The sequence below is a fragment of the Halichoerus grypus genome, chromosome 5 (genome assembly GCF_964656455.1).
Source record: "Halichoerus grypus chromosome 5, mHalGry1.hap1.1, whole genome shotgun sequence".
NCBI classification, from domain to species: Eukaryota; Metazoa; Chordata; class Mammalia; order Carnivora; family Phocidae; genus Halichoerus; species Halichoerus grypus.
This window is the reverse complement of record NC_135716.1, coordinates 76,749,438-76,763,980: the sequence shown is the minus strand read 5'-3', so window position 1 is coordinate 76,763,980 and position 14,543 is coordinate 76,749,438. Positions and strand designations below refer to the sequence as shown.

At 40.7% G+C, this 14,543-nt stretch overlaps 1 protein-coding gene across 4 annotated transcripts in view; it reads right to left on the bottom strand.

The window, feature by feature from the left end:
- ST18 (ST18 C2H2C-type zinc finger transcription factor) overlaps positions 1–14,543 on the bottom strand; it is a 113,355-nt gene that overhangs the window by 46,629 nt on the left and 52,183 nt on the right. For all 4 annotated transcript variants that reach the window (XM_078072390.1, XM_036099463.2, XM_036099466.2 and 1 more), the window contains 5 exons: positions 11,157–11,291; positions 9,358–9,448; positions 8,199–8,303; positions 5,794–5,987; positions 3,396–3,607 (listed from right to left, as the gene is read on the bottom strand). In XM_078072390.1, the coding sequence (XP_077928516.1) occupies positions 3,396–3,607; positions 5,794–5,987; positions 8,199–8,303; positions 9,358–9,448; positions 11,157–11,291 (737 nt within the window). The remainder of the gene's footprint in view (positions 1–3,395; positions 3,608–5,793; positions 5,988–8,198; positions 8,304–9,357; positions 9,449–11,156; positions 11,292–14,543) is intronic.

Sequence of the window (14,543 nt, the reverse complement as noted above, 5' to 3'; positions counted from 1 at the left end):
TTTCACATCTACTTTTAGGATATAATGGACTTGACTGGGTAGTGGTGGGCAATGTTAGCACTGATTTTCTCAACACGATGTTGGGAAAGAGTCCATGACGGAAGTGCTTTAGTGTTGGGTAGACAGTCAGGTGGGGCTGGGAAACTTCAGAAGGAGAAGAACACTGTGGAATATCTCTATTGTCCTACATTGTTTTTAGACTGTATAGGAACTCAGAGTTCTCTTGCCTCTCTGAAGACAGCCTCTGCTCCTATTATTTTCCATAAGAATAGGGATTTTGTAAATCATGAATTTAGATTTCCCACTAAACTCGGAGTCAGTTGTGAGCTTGCAGGTAGCACGAGAAAGATCTGTTTTAGCCCCAACAAGTGGGTATGGAGGCAATTTCAAGGTTAATGTCCTTTGGTTTGATTTTAAAAAGATTGTGCCCACATGTGACAGCCTGACCTGTAATTTGTTCTCCTACTGGACTCTTTAAGCAATGTCAGAGAAGCTCATTCCATCACAGAAAGGACTGCATGGAGGCAGAAGGAAAATGAGAAATCTGCCCTCACCCAGATTCTGATCAAAGCCACCCATGCCTCCCCTGGACATTAGAAACGTCACCTCTGAAAATGTAGCTCTCTACCTGGAACAACCATTCTTTTTTTCTGCTTCGCCCATAAGCTCCTTGAAGGCAGGGTCTGTGGCAGGGCAGTCCAAACTTCATAGACCATTTGGTGGGTACAGCTAAGAGTCCATCTGCCAGAATACCTCTCTATACATCAAAAAATGCTTCTATGCTCAGCTACAGAAGTCAAGAGTAGGGAAAATCTGTACACCTCTATATCCTTCTTTCTAAATAAGAAGCTCAAGAAAACTATGGATTTTGGCTAGCAGAAATAAACATACTAACCAGCATGGAGGAAAAATCAAGTCATAGTGGATAGAGAATCAGGCTCGTATTCAACAGGGGAAGATCGTTTATATATAGCTAATCCTATATTAAGTGAAGGGCACAAAGTAAAGTGAAACACTGAATAGAAATGGCCTACATTGGCCACTGTTTGATCGGAGGCCATTTTTCAGGGTTAATTACTTTGGCTTTTTCTTACTTTTTGCTACAATGATTATTTTTTGTGGTTTTAGGAATTTATGAGGTTCTCTTTTATGTTTAGAACATAGGATCCAACTAGAGCAGAATTCTGCAAATTGCTACAGTTGTGTGAGAATATGCGCCTGGAAGAAGGATTCTGCACAAAGCGACACTGTAGGGTGCCATATTTATCCTATTTTAAGCACCACTATGTCAGATGAGATCATTTTGGTAGGAAAATGGCTTTTTAAACTACTAATGTAACAAACTCCTTCTAAGAGTCGATTGGTACTCTCTCTGTCTCTTCCATCCTCCTCATCATGTCCACGGTTTGGCTTCTGCAGTTAAGACTTGGTTGGCTGTATGGAGGCTGAGACCCACAGGGCAGTTCCTGTCACCCTGGGCGGGAGTATCCGCTCCATAGAGCAACTCTGGCACACGGCATGCTCCCAATAGGAGTGTGAGAATAGACGCAGAAGTCAATTATTAGGATTTTTGGAATGTGCCAACTGAACAGTCACGTTTGTGACCGGAAGGTATTCAAGAAAAGAACAAAACATATATTGATAAGGGAAAATACCCTCAGTTTTTGGTCATCCTTGTTTGATTCATTGTTTGGCTCCAGCAACTACTAGAACATGGAGAATATAAAGGTTAAGGGCAGAATTCCGAAAAACAAAACAAAACAAATCTACCTGTGCAGATGGAAAGCACGCATTCCATAATCATTTGCTCAAATAATTTAAGCAGCATTAATCATTATAATAGTGGTCCTTTTATTCTCAAAGGACAGCTTTAACAAACAAATAATATAAAGCCTAAGAAGGAAGATATTTTAGTGTTACTCCAACTAGCTGCCTATTAGAATGTCCCTTTAAAAAGGAGAAAGGTATTCAGGTATTAACAAAATGAATAAAAACAAACTAAAGTAACACTGTAAAGCACCCTAAATCATCCGCTGATGTAAATAATTTCTGACCTGAATTCCTTTGAATTTGGAGAGCTCGGAATTTTCTTTATAATTTTCAGAGGATGCGTTTTTCTTTGTTTAAGAACCTCATTTGTTTAAAAATTGTTTTTGAGTGGTTTTTGGCCACCAACTCTTCCTGGGGTTTACTTGGCTCAGATTTGTCCAGAAGCTAATTCTGATTCTTCTGTCAAATGCTCGATGGCACCGCGTTCCCTGCTCTCCCGAAGGCCTGGCACAGCACAGGTGAGCAGCTGACCACACCAGGGATTGGGGCTGCGCTTGCAGGGAAAAAGAGAGCTATCTACTCTAATCGCCTGAGTTTCAGGGTTAGGGTTTAACCCAGGAGATCTCCCACTTACAGCAAGGGGAAAATCTCTTCTCCAGATAAGCCTGGGCACTTTATTTCAGCTGGCTTCAGATGGCTTCAGCTGGCTTCAGCTGGCTTCAGCCATCCAGGTAGGAAAAGAATTTCTTTTCACTGAGCCCTTTGTGTAGATGGGAGTTACAGGCTCTGGAGGACTGTGGGAGCAGCTCTAACCTTCCCTCTTCGGATCTGAGGATCGCTGCTACTCTGTAGCCTGATAAACCCCTCCTCCTCAAAAGGGGAGACATGGAGGATCTTTTTGTTGTTGTTGTCGTCAAGGTGTCAGAAACACGGGTGTCTCCTTCTCATTGTCAGTCAGGGAGGAGAGGTTTATCAGAGAAACGTGATTCATTTCATGGGCCTTAGAAATGTGACATCTTCATAAACTTCACAGAATTTGATTTTGGATTTGAATGCCCTGAGTTCTCAAAAGTCCCCCTGAACCATCTCTTGTTAACTTAATGTATCCAGGTTTTACTCAGCGTCCTTTGAGAATACCACGGCATCTGAGACTATCTTGCCTTATACAAGAGTAATGTGTGCAATAATAAAATGTCCTGAGTCAATTTTGCAACTGTTTTACAAGTCACTGTGTAGTCAGACATTTCCTACCATCTTTGATTTGCAGACAGCAAAAAGCTTCCATTGTTCAGATTGATTTTTAATGGCAAGCCTCTTTCTTGTGTGCCAAAGTCCCCGACACAAAGGTGGGTTTGATGTCTATAAATCTCCCCAACCAGGCTCCATCACTCACTTCTCCCCAGCCTTTGGTATACCGCCTTCAAGAACAACACTCCTTCACTCCTCCTTGAAGCCACGAAACTCATCCCTGTCCGTGTTCCTCTGAGTCTCTCCCTAAGACGAGGAGGGGATGTGCTTTAGGGGTGGGGAGCGGCACGGTAGTGAATGTGGTTAGGAACATGAAAGGCAGTTTATTCTCACGGTTCAGTCACTGGCCCACCCTCCGGGCTCTTGGACTGGCCTACCTTGGCATGCAGACTCTGTGGTTTGTTGGAGAGGATATCTGCAGCTTCCCTGCAGCGGGTGGAAAGGTTCAGGATGGCAGCAGCTGCTGCTATGTGGGTGTCTTCACTACATTGACCGTAGCTATAAGAGTTGGCACGGCAAGGGCTCTGTGTGTGGGCGCCTGCACTAGGCAGTCGATTAGGAAATTTCCCTGGATTTGAAAAATGCTTTGCTGTTGAAGAGAGATTTGATTAGCAAATTGCATGTACGTGTTTTAGTCATTAAATAGATTTGTTTTAGAGATATAACTTCTTACATTAAAATATGTTAAGAATAAATTAAAACAGGATCCATTATCTATTGGTATGCTCAATGAAGGTTATTCAGATTGGTTTTCACAGAAGTTCACAGATCAGATGATGTGATGGCTGGGGAAGAATGTCTGTTCTCTTAATATTTTTTGTATTTCACTTCTTACGGTAAAAACCCTATAACTAATGTTATGGGGCAGGTGCACTGGCAGCATTTGTGGCAAAAATTATGGATTAAAATGACACTGGCAAAACCCATCAGGGACTACAGAAGCTTAAGGCTTGTACATCTATTAACTGTGTATGTGTGAAGACCAGTTATTCCAGTAGAGGGAAAAAAATGCACCCTTTCGACATTTGTTTTCACAGTAACAATTTATATTTAGACATAGAATTGCATTTTTATTATTTGATATGCAGGTTTGTTTTGTGCTTAAACCAGTAGAAGTTGTTCTTAATGTCCAACTAGATGAAACTAAATAAATGGCAGAGTCTTTTAATGAGCTAGCATTTTGCATATTTAGGTAGAGCATGATAAGTAAAGGACAGAGAAAATGTTCTCAGGGTGAGCAGAAAGGCAATTTAGTTATCAAGGCTGAGTTTCTGTTTTATGTTTCTGTTGTGGCATCAAGGTATTACTGAGAGAGAGAATTAACCATATTTCTCTTCACTCTGGGTGTTTGTAAACATCGCTCAAGGTTACGGGAGAAACACCCAAGATTTGAGTGGGATAATATAAAAGCATTTAGTTATTTATTTTGCTGCAAATATTCTTTATTTGATCATTGTTTTTCATGAAGTAATTTAAAACATTTAAAACATTACCAAATGTTATTCCTACAATTATAAAAATGTAAAAATGTCACTGAACGTTTGCATTTTTAAACAATATCGGTATTATATGAGTATATAGAATGCTCTTAACTAACTTCGCTTGAATTAAACATATATGTATATGTGTATGCATATGTGTATATTTTACGTATATATATAATAGAAAACATCGTGCATGTGTGTGTATGTGATTTTTTTCCCAAATCTAACAGGTTGTCGATGTTATGTAGGCTGAGCCTTAGTTTTAGAAAGAATAGATAAAACATCTTTTGGAGTATAATGTACATGTTGTTAACGGGCCAACTCCTTTCAAGTATGCTTATCACTGCTAGGTTTTATATAACATTCTAGTTCTTTGAAAGAAGTGACCAACATCACAGAATGAAGCCCATATTATGTGTTTCTAAGAGCACTCAGTCTAGGTCCGGAGGTATGAAATCAAAGGGATTCCATGGATTTGCATGTTGTGAAGAATCCATGGTCTATGGAGGACCCAAATCGGGGAATTATTTCACTTCTTTCCTTATGATACCATGATGCAAGATTCATGCCTGGGTTTATCCCAATGTTCACTTTCTTACCTTTTCATTAGACTATTCAAGGACTCTAAAACACTTGAAGAAATGTGTTAGTAAAAACACCAAGTTGTGTATATTATAGCATCTTTGAGTTATGATCTTCTATATGGATGTGTTACCAGTACAGTATTAACACATTTTAAATGATTCTATATTAATTCTTCAATATGTGGATAAACATCTCCATAGTCACACATATTGCACCTATTGTAAAATCTTGATTTCTAAACTGTGAGTTTTTTCTGAGACTTTTCACTTTTTCTCTCTCTGTCTATATGCTTTTGTTGATTTAAATACTACTTTAAGTAGTATTTCAATATTTTACCTGTTAAATTTCCATAATTTCAACATGAATCAAAATTACTGTATTGTGATGACTATTACAGTTTTCATTAATCCCAATCCTAGCTAAATGTGAATTAAATATTTCTTTAGAATTACAGTATTTCAATCCAACAATGGCATGATATTTGGAGAATAACCCATTAACTATTCACCATATTCAGTGTAACTTCATGTAAAATCAGTAATACTGATCAACTTATCATTGTTTTCCTTATTTTACTTCACTGTACAATATATTTTCTCTTCTCCCCACAGTAAATAATGTATTCTGCATTTGAGCACACCCCCAGCCCCAAACACACATAGAAAAGATGCATTTTTGGGAATAAGGATTAGAATTTGAGGCTTACATTCAGGAAATGGTGGTGTTTTTCGTCCTTGACTTGTTTGTATGAGGGGGCGTTTACCAAAAACCTGGGCATCGAAACTGGCATAATCGAATGGTACTTTTCCAAACTTCTCTTGTTCTTTTGACACCGTGGCTCTGGGAGAGGTGATGGCTTGTGATCGGAAATTGAATTCAATTTGTTTCACCAAGCTCGTCCTGAAGAAAGAGGGGAGAGTTCAAAAGAACTATGGTGAGCATATTAGCATCAGAATTTAAAGCAGATCCGATGTGTCATGCCTGTTGGTACCCACAGAGATAGTGTACTATGGAAAAGACCTGTGGTCACAGTATGATAAAAATAGAGTGCTCTGTGCTGGGAGTGAAAGATGGGAGGCACCAAGGGCTCTGGATGACTATGGCGAGGCTGCATGTCGTGGGTCCGAGTGTCCCATGGGTAAAAGAGGAATGTGCAATTTTGCATTTGTCTTATGCAGATGCAATGAGCAGCAAGTATTTAATGTCTGTTAGCACTTTGAGCTCCACAGAGAAAAGTGCCATGTAACTATCATTAGGGCACTGACAAGGTGTGCACATTCTGCTTATTAGGACTGTTAATCTGACTGGTGGTGAAAAGTCAGTCACGTTTGTAGCTGGTGGGGAAATGGCATTGTAGTCAGTTCAGAAGAAGCAATGCTGAGCCCCACTCTCCTTCAGCAGAGCTGACAGGAGCCTGACACCTAACAGGAGCAGCGCAGGCACCAGAAACTTGACTTCTGAATTGTGAATTTCTTAGGCTTTTCACCTTTTTTCTAATTTTGTCTGAGTGTTTTTGTTGATGTAAATAATACTTCAATATTTTATCTGTTAAATTGTTATTTCAATACGAATCAAAATTCTGTATTGTAATAGCTATCACATTTTTTCAAAAGAATTACCTTAATCCAAGCTGTGAGTTAAACATTCTCTTACAACTAGTGTATTTGGATTAAACAAGGGCATCATATTTGTGTAGCACCAATTCCAGCCAAGAAAAACACAAACATAGTCTAATGGTAAATGAACATAAACAAATACACCTTTTGGGATTTAGCAGTATCAAAAGAACATATATGTTTTTCTTTTGTTTTCCACCAAAACATGCCTGAATCATCAGAATGTCAAAATTTCAATGATATTTCTTGGATTATGTAAAAAACATTTTAACTGCTACATAAAAATATTAAATAATTAGTTGATCTTATTATTAGATATGTAACTTGGTTTATACCCCTAATATACCAGCATTCTAGTCTAAAACAAATTTGTTTTTTAAGAAATTAACAAAATAAAACTAAATGCCATTTCTATATTTGATAAATAACTTACTTATGGAGAAACTAGAGGATATGGTCATATTAACCAAAAACCTTGTTGTTAAGATTTTTAATTGCTAGTTATTCAGTAATTCATGATCTTTGCTTGACATATGTTCACTCATCTGATTTTGACTCTTTTAATTAAATCTATAAGAGCAAATATTAAGGGAAGCCATATCTTGAAAATACTCCTAATAACAATGTTGCATTTCAGTGTTTTAGTAACAGTGAAGATCTGGTCATCTGTTTTAATCCTGAAATCACTTTTCCTACCTATATGATTTATTATTAATAAATGTATAACTTCAGGGGCGCCTGGGTGGTTAAGCGTCTGCCTTCGGCTCAGGTCATGATCCCAGGGTCCTGGGATTGAGCCCCACATCGGGCTCCCTGCTCCGCAGGAAGCCTGCTTCTCCCTCTCCCATTCCCCCCTGCTTGTGTTCCCTCTCTTGCTATGTCTCTCTCTGTCAAATAAATAAATAAAATCTTTAAAAAAAAATAAATGTGTAACTTCACATTGTGTCATCACATGTGGTTTATTATTTAAGTGTAAGTAAGGTCTTCCAAACTGCTGGAGATTGTGAAGTACCTGGGGCAAACAGGAGATATTTCATTAATACTTATCAATTCATGGAATGAATTTTTGTCTTAAATTATCTGTAGAGCTGGAACAGAGGAACGAATATATAACATCATATATTTTGGGTGGGTGTGAGCGACTTATGAAAGCATTATCTGCAGGCAGAAATGTTAATCAATCATTGGGAGAGCTTACCTGACTAGTGGGATGGGTTGTATTTAGTGACACAGAATTTTGATTAATGTATGTTATATACTTTATTTCCTTTAGATTCATCCACATTATGTTACCTTTACATACAGGTTAATTTCATGTTAAACTTCTGGAGGGTCTAGCAGTTCATTTAAGTGAGAGTATGATTAACTAGACCAGCCTCTCAAATAGAAATCGGTAGTTGCGAACGAAGGTCGGGCCATAGTGAACTGGCACACGAGGGGTGACGGACCCATTGAGGCACGGACAGACTACTAGGAATGCAAGGGAGGGTCATACCTGTGAACCTGGTCAGGACACTGCCCGGTTTTGGGAGACTCAAGCTGATTTTTGTCCTGGGACATTGCCAATTTTTCAGCTGCAGCAATTGGACAACCAGAAAGACTGTTAAAAAAAAAATAAAAAGGGACGATTTGGGTTAAAAAGATAAAGTAATTTGCTTTGGCATGTACCTCACAGCATACTTAGCACACATTAAATGTTAAGACATATTAATAGTTCATTTAGCACCTTTCTCATGCTAATAGATTCCAAAAAGGTTTTGTAAACTACCGTGTCAACGTTTGCCCCCCATTTCCATCTCAAAAGTGATGAGTAATGAACTCATTTTTAAAATCGGAAAATTATGTAAGGGAATTATTCTGAAACTCCATAACATTTTAAGTAGAAATGCACCCACTCCAACTGCAATGTGCCCAGCTATAGATTTTAGCATGATAATTCCATGATTTATCTTAAGATATTTAGAAAAATGTTAGGGACTTAATTTTAAATCAGTTTAAAGTATAGAACATGAAGTTTTCTGGCAATATGCTATGAGTCACATAGTATCTTGTGAGCACATAATAGATACACAGTATAAAGTACAAATAAAACAATAGGCATTTCCACCAAAAACATTTGCATACACAATACGTTTGTATACAAATGCACATATGTGTTTTAAGTGAGTAGCAATCTCAATGTAATGAATCTCAATGAGATGAAATGATGTTTACCTTCCTCCTGGCTTATAGTCAGAACCACAGTAGATCAAAGCCCTTTTGGTACCTTGTTAATGCTTATTGGATGGGATCCAAGATAAACCCTACGCAACTCTTTTCAGTGTCAAAACGGCTATGGTAAAGTTCCAGAGCAAAAAAGAACATGTTCTATTTGTGTGACTATATGAATGTATAATTCTAGTCTTCAAATATAACATTTTTTGTTTGCATAACTGGCTGCTAAATGAAAATTTCTAGGAAAGTAAATTGTGGTTTTTTTTGTTTGTTTTTTACTCTGCACACATTGAGAATATTTGTTATCTATTTCAAGTGGTAACATATTTGATACTGATCCAGCGATTTTGATGACACATTGTTAATTGCTTATTTTCTCGGTGGAAAGTTTCTCTCACTTCCCTTTGTAAGGTAAAAGTGTAGCATCTCATCACAATTACCTCCTGTGGGTGTTGCGGTTGCTGTTCACGTGCCCTCTTCCTGTGCATCCCGGGGTGGGACACTTGAGCACGTTTTCATGCATGGCAAGAACTAAGCACAAAATATCACAAAAAGAAAAGAATAGTATACCATGAATACATAACACACTGACAAACTGACTTCTCAACGTTGCATTCAAAAGAATTTGGTTATATAATCTGCCATTCTTCCTCCCATAGATGTTTGGGTTGAAATTAATGGGCACTTAAGAACTTCATAAATTAAATTCAGCAAGTTTGTTCAAGTTTTAGTTTCTCTAATAAACTTCATGTCATGGTTAACACTAGACTTAAATAAGACTATGCCGTTTCTATTTAACTTAAACTGAGAGGCTCATAACCTTCCTTTTACATTTATGTGCTTTTCCTTGGAAGAATGGATGGAGAACATTATTTGTCAAGTAGTTCCTTTTATCTTTTCCCCACAGTGTGAACTTCTGAATATAGTCTTCTTTATTTTCTAAGAGATATTACTTTGAATCTTGTCCATTGCTCCCCACTACCCACCCCACTACCACTCAGTTATTGGTGAAAGAGCGTGGTTGAGTGAACAACCAGGTAATCACTTTGAGGAACTGCTAATCTACTGGGACAGTGCTGAACAGATTAGACTCACTGATCTGTAAAACTGTGCTTTCAAGAAGGGTGATGCTGAGGCATTCATACCACCATGGTTTGTATGAACCAAAGGTGTTTCAGTATGTAGGTTAAAATAGTAGAGGATGTAGCACATTGATACTTCAAAACTTAGAAGGCAGCCCTTTCCTTCTCCTCCAGTTTCCTAGCTCACAGCAGGGCAAAGCAAACAAATGTTTGCTCTTGCCCAAGGCCCTCTGCTACTGCAGGATGCCCTGGGGAGACATGGCAGGCAACACAAGTTCCTACAAGGAACGGGGAGATGGGAAGTAAGGAGGACAGTGGTGATGTGATGCACTTTTTTTTTTTTTTTTAAGAAGACTCCAGGCCCAGTGTGGAGCCCAGCTCGTGGCTTGAACTCACAACCTTGAGATCAAGACCTGAGCTGGGAGATCAACAGTCAGATGCTTAACCAACTGAGCCACCCAGGAGCCCCTGGGATGCACTTCTTATATTTAGATGATGCACTGAGGCTAAGACTGCTGCTGGGCTTAAGGCAGCCACACTCTGGGTGAGAAAGGACTATGCAGTCCACGGTGTATTAACCATGCCTTTTATTTTCTGCATTCTGATATTTTGTCATCTGGGGCCTTGCAAACCCTGGAGAGACCGCCCTTTCAAAGGTAAACCAACCAATTGTCAGCCCACACCCAGCTGCCTCCTTTATTAGACTCACACTCTCCACCTGCCAGGTATCAGACACCAACAGAGAACCCCTAAGCTTTGGAGCCTACTGAAAGAAGTCAAACTAGCCAGTCCTCAGCCTGCTTACTCTGCTCCTTCCCACAGAAACCATGTTTCCCCCCGCCCCCACCCTGGCCCCTGATGACCTGGTGCCCGCCTGTGTGGCCCTGCCTGGCGTGGCACATCCCCTTCTCTCAGGAACCGTAACAAATTTTCTTCTCAATGTTGGCTGTCTCCTGATCTACTGTCCTAATTGTACCCCCAAGTTTTCTATTAATACACTGACTAAACACCCAGCTAGATGGAAATTGTCTTGACACAGAAAGGAAACTTTCTATTTCCATTCCGAATTCCACATTGGAGGAGAAAGAGGATAAGATCATGATGCTGTGGCGCATAAAAGAAGAAGCCCACTGGTTTTAGGGATAAGTTGTACTCACTTTCCAGGGGAACCCGCACTTTGTGGGGGCACCCCGAAAGGCTGCGGTGGTGGGGGTAGAGTCCTGTCACATGTCCGGTGCCATCGCACCCGGGGATAGGGCACTTGGTCTCCCTCTTTTCGGGCCTCGGTGAATCTACAGAGAAATTAAATCAAGAAATTCATTTGGCTCTTCTTCTTTCCCTCCCCATTCACTAGAGTGGCCTTGCAAGGTGACATTCTCACTTCGCTCAGTTTTTTACAGCATAAACATTCTTCTCACATTGCCTTGAATAAGACCCTCAACTAAGACCTGTGGAAGCATAAAAAATGTTTTCAATTTTCTTGGTTTTCTAAGCAAAGGCTGACACAGGGCAAGGGAGTGTTAAAATACAGAGATGGTTTTAAGTTGTCATGTCACATATTGTAGTTAGAGTCTCATTATGAAAAATGAACCCTACGCCAGAGGCAGAGGATGCACAGGCTCCCGAAAAGGAAAAAAAAAAAAAAATTGAGAAAGAAGAAGAATGTATTTAAACCAAACCTATCTCTCATTGAAAGGGTCTCAAGAAAGCCAGATTCAAAATGATAAAACAAAGAAGCCACCATATCCGAGAAAGGCTGCTCTCGTCTTGTCCCTGCGGGTCCCTGGCCTCCCATGGCCCTAAGGTTCCAGGGCCAAGTGGCTACTCCCACATGTGTGCAGAGCCCGCTCTGGCCAGAGTTAGGAAGGGAGTCAACGATGCCATTGTGTGCTATGGCCACGCAATCGGCAGTGCTGCAGAGGGCCCAGATCCCCAAACCCCGATGCTTTGCTTCTTTGGATCAGTACAGAGCCCCTACGGAGAAGCAGCATTCATTTTACTCTGAATGCAGAAACTGAAAACCCAGGCGATAGGAAGATGGCCTGGCAAGGAAATGTTCCAGGAGGTATGGGAATACAGAGTGGGGACGGCCTTGAGTGGTCTGCGCCGCCAAGAACTTTGGGGTGCGGGAGGTGCCACGGGGTGGAGAGAAGGGGCACCTTGTAACACCGCTTGTCAGGTTACCACGGGGCATCGGCCTAGAGGGGGAGGGCGGAAGACAAGCTGGGGTTTTAATCTTCCGGTGCACACTTTGTTGAGGCTTAGATGAAAAGCTATATAAATATGTAAAATAAATGAGGATTATCATGAATATTGGTGGGGTTAGAGCTAACAGAGAAGAGGCCTTCTGTAGACATTTTCATATTCGTGATCCAGATAGTAAGTACATAAACTTAAAACAGAAATGCCTCCTTGGAGGCCAGATCACCCCCCTAACCTGTGCCTGGAATGATGTACCAATCACTGGGGCAAGCTTGTCACTCAGCATTGCCGGAACCAGCATCACAACGGGCACGGGGGCCTCAGAGAAAGGACCAGTGTGGACTGGAGGCTGGCCGCAGGCTTCTCAGAACACGAAGTATCACGAATAATGAATCCACTTGATGCTGAGAGCGAAAATAAATAATCTGTGTGATCCTGCCTTAGGAAAGCTGCCGGTGGTGGACTAGGGGGCAGAGTCCTGCCGTGTGAGGATGTGGAGGGCCCATATGCTCCTGCTCCAAGCGTGGTACCGAGAGCAGAGCAATGTCGCGGGATGCGACAGCCGTCTCCGGGGTGGAATATTGCGATGAGCAGAAGTGCTTCTGTGATACCACAGCACCCCAGTCGTTGGATGATAAACGGTCCTGGGCAGATGGGCACAGCAGGTTGTATGTAATGCAATTATTTGGGGGCATGCTTTCAGTACAGGAGGAGGAGCCAAGGATCCTTCCAGTTAGGCACACACTGCCTGGGAGGGAAGGTCAGCAGAGAGAAAACTGGAAATCGAAAGAGAGAAATGAACAGCCCAAAGACAGGGATGCCTTGAGTAGCAGACATTTATGTTTCATGAGAGACAGGACTTAAATGCCATGGTACTGGGACTGTTCTCTGTCTTTTGCAAGAAGCAAAGAGGCATATTAAGAGTTTTGACATGTTCTATGATTTTATGGCTATATATTTTACTTAATTCAAAAATGTTGCCAAATTTGAAGTTGTTTTAGGCCTATAATATCTGTAGACGGAGAGTCGAAAATCCTTGAAGTTTGATTCAAGTGACATTAGGGGGGTTGACACCGTGTACGAGAGGGAATTAGAAACAAGGAGAAGCAAGGTGGATTTTGATGCCCTTCCTCCCTTGGACCTGGTCCAGTTGAGGCCACATTTCTAAACCACATTGAAAGGTTTGGCGCCGCGCATTTCCCCTCCTTGCCACATTATTTGTCTATAGGAAGCCAGAGAGGGTGTGGGAGATAAGGCAGGGCTGGCACCTGACCAGGTGTGGTCCTCTGACAATCTGCAAGCTTCCTCTGCTGGGCGAGACAGATGCCATGAAATGCTCTGTGGGGCAGAACCTGTTTGCATGATAAGAAGCCAGAGCTTGAGCTCTCAGGTGACTCTCAGGCCTGGCTCTTCCTCTCCTTTAATTTTCTTTGCTGAATGCTGCATAATGAGGGTGACCTTATCCTCTGGTGACCTTACACGCCCGTATGCCTGGGACTGTCTTATTTGCACCTGATAATACCCTGCGGTTGTTCATAGCACTCCCCTTGGCTCTGAAAAGTGTCTTAGGCTGTACAATAAGTTCTATGGTGACTCCACATGCGCTTTGACCTAAAGTCTCACTAAATGCTTAGTAGCAACAAGATAGTCAAACTTTTTTTTTTTTTTTTTAGAATTGCTGACTCATATGAACGCTTGGGTAAAACGATATTTTAAAATGCTAGTGCTCTCTCCTTTAACAGCAGGGTCGCATACCCGAGGTATAAGGGAAATTAGGATGGTATTGTGGAGAGCATGAATTGTCAGTCAGTACAAGTATTGACCTATGAGCATGGAATGCACACCAGAGAAAGAAGCCATTGGCTCCCACATCCGGGACAAGGAACAGGAGGGCGAATACCTAATTTGGACGCTGCAAGTATCCTCTAGATGAAGCCTATAATTCCCGTGCATTATGGGCTTTACCTCTTTTTGCCTGTTTCATACTAGTCTGGTCTGGATCTTCTTGCATAGACTTTGAATACCAAAAGGCAGGACCATGCCTCACCCAATAGGATATACTGTTAAGTTAGCCAGCCTCATTCGTAACTCTCTAAATCTTATATCACCCATGTTTACAAACACAGATTCTACTGCCTTGTTGGTTTTTGAAAACAAAAATTTTTAAGTTTTATAAAAATGACCAAAGGATTGTTAAATGTTTTAAGGTATGGCACAAATAATTAAAGATTCTCCAAACACTGAATTTCACTGGCTGGAAGGTATCATCAACTGTAACATGGAACATCATTTTGTGTGTTAGCAAGAAAGAAAAAAATTATTGAAAATTAAATTATGGCATA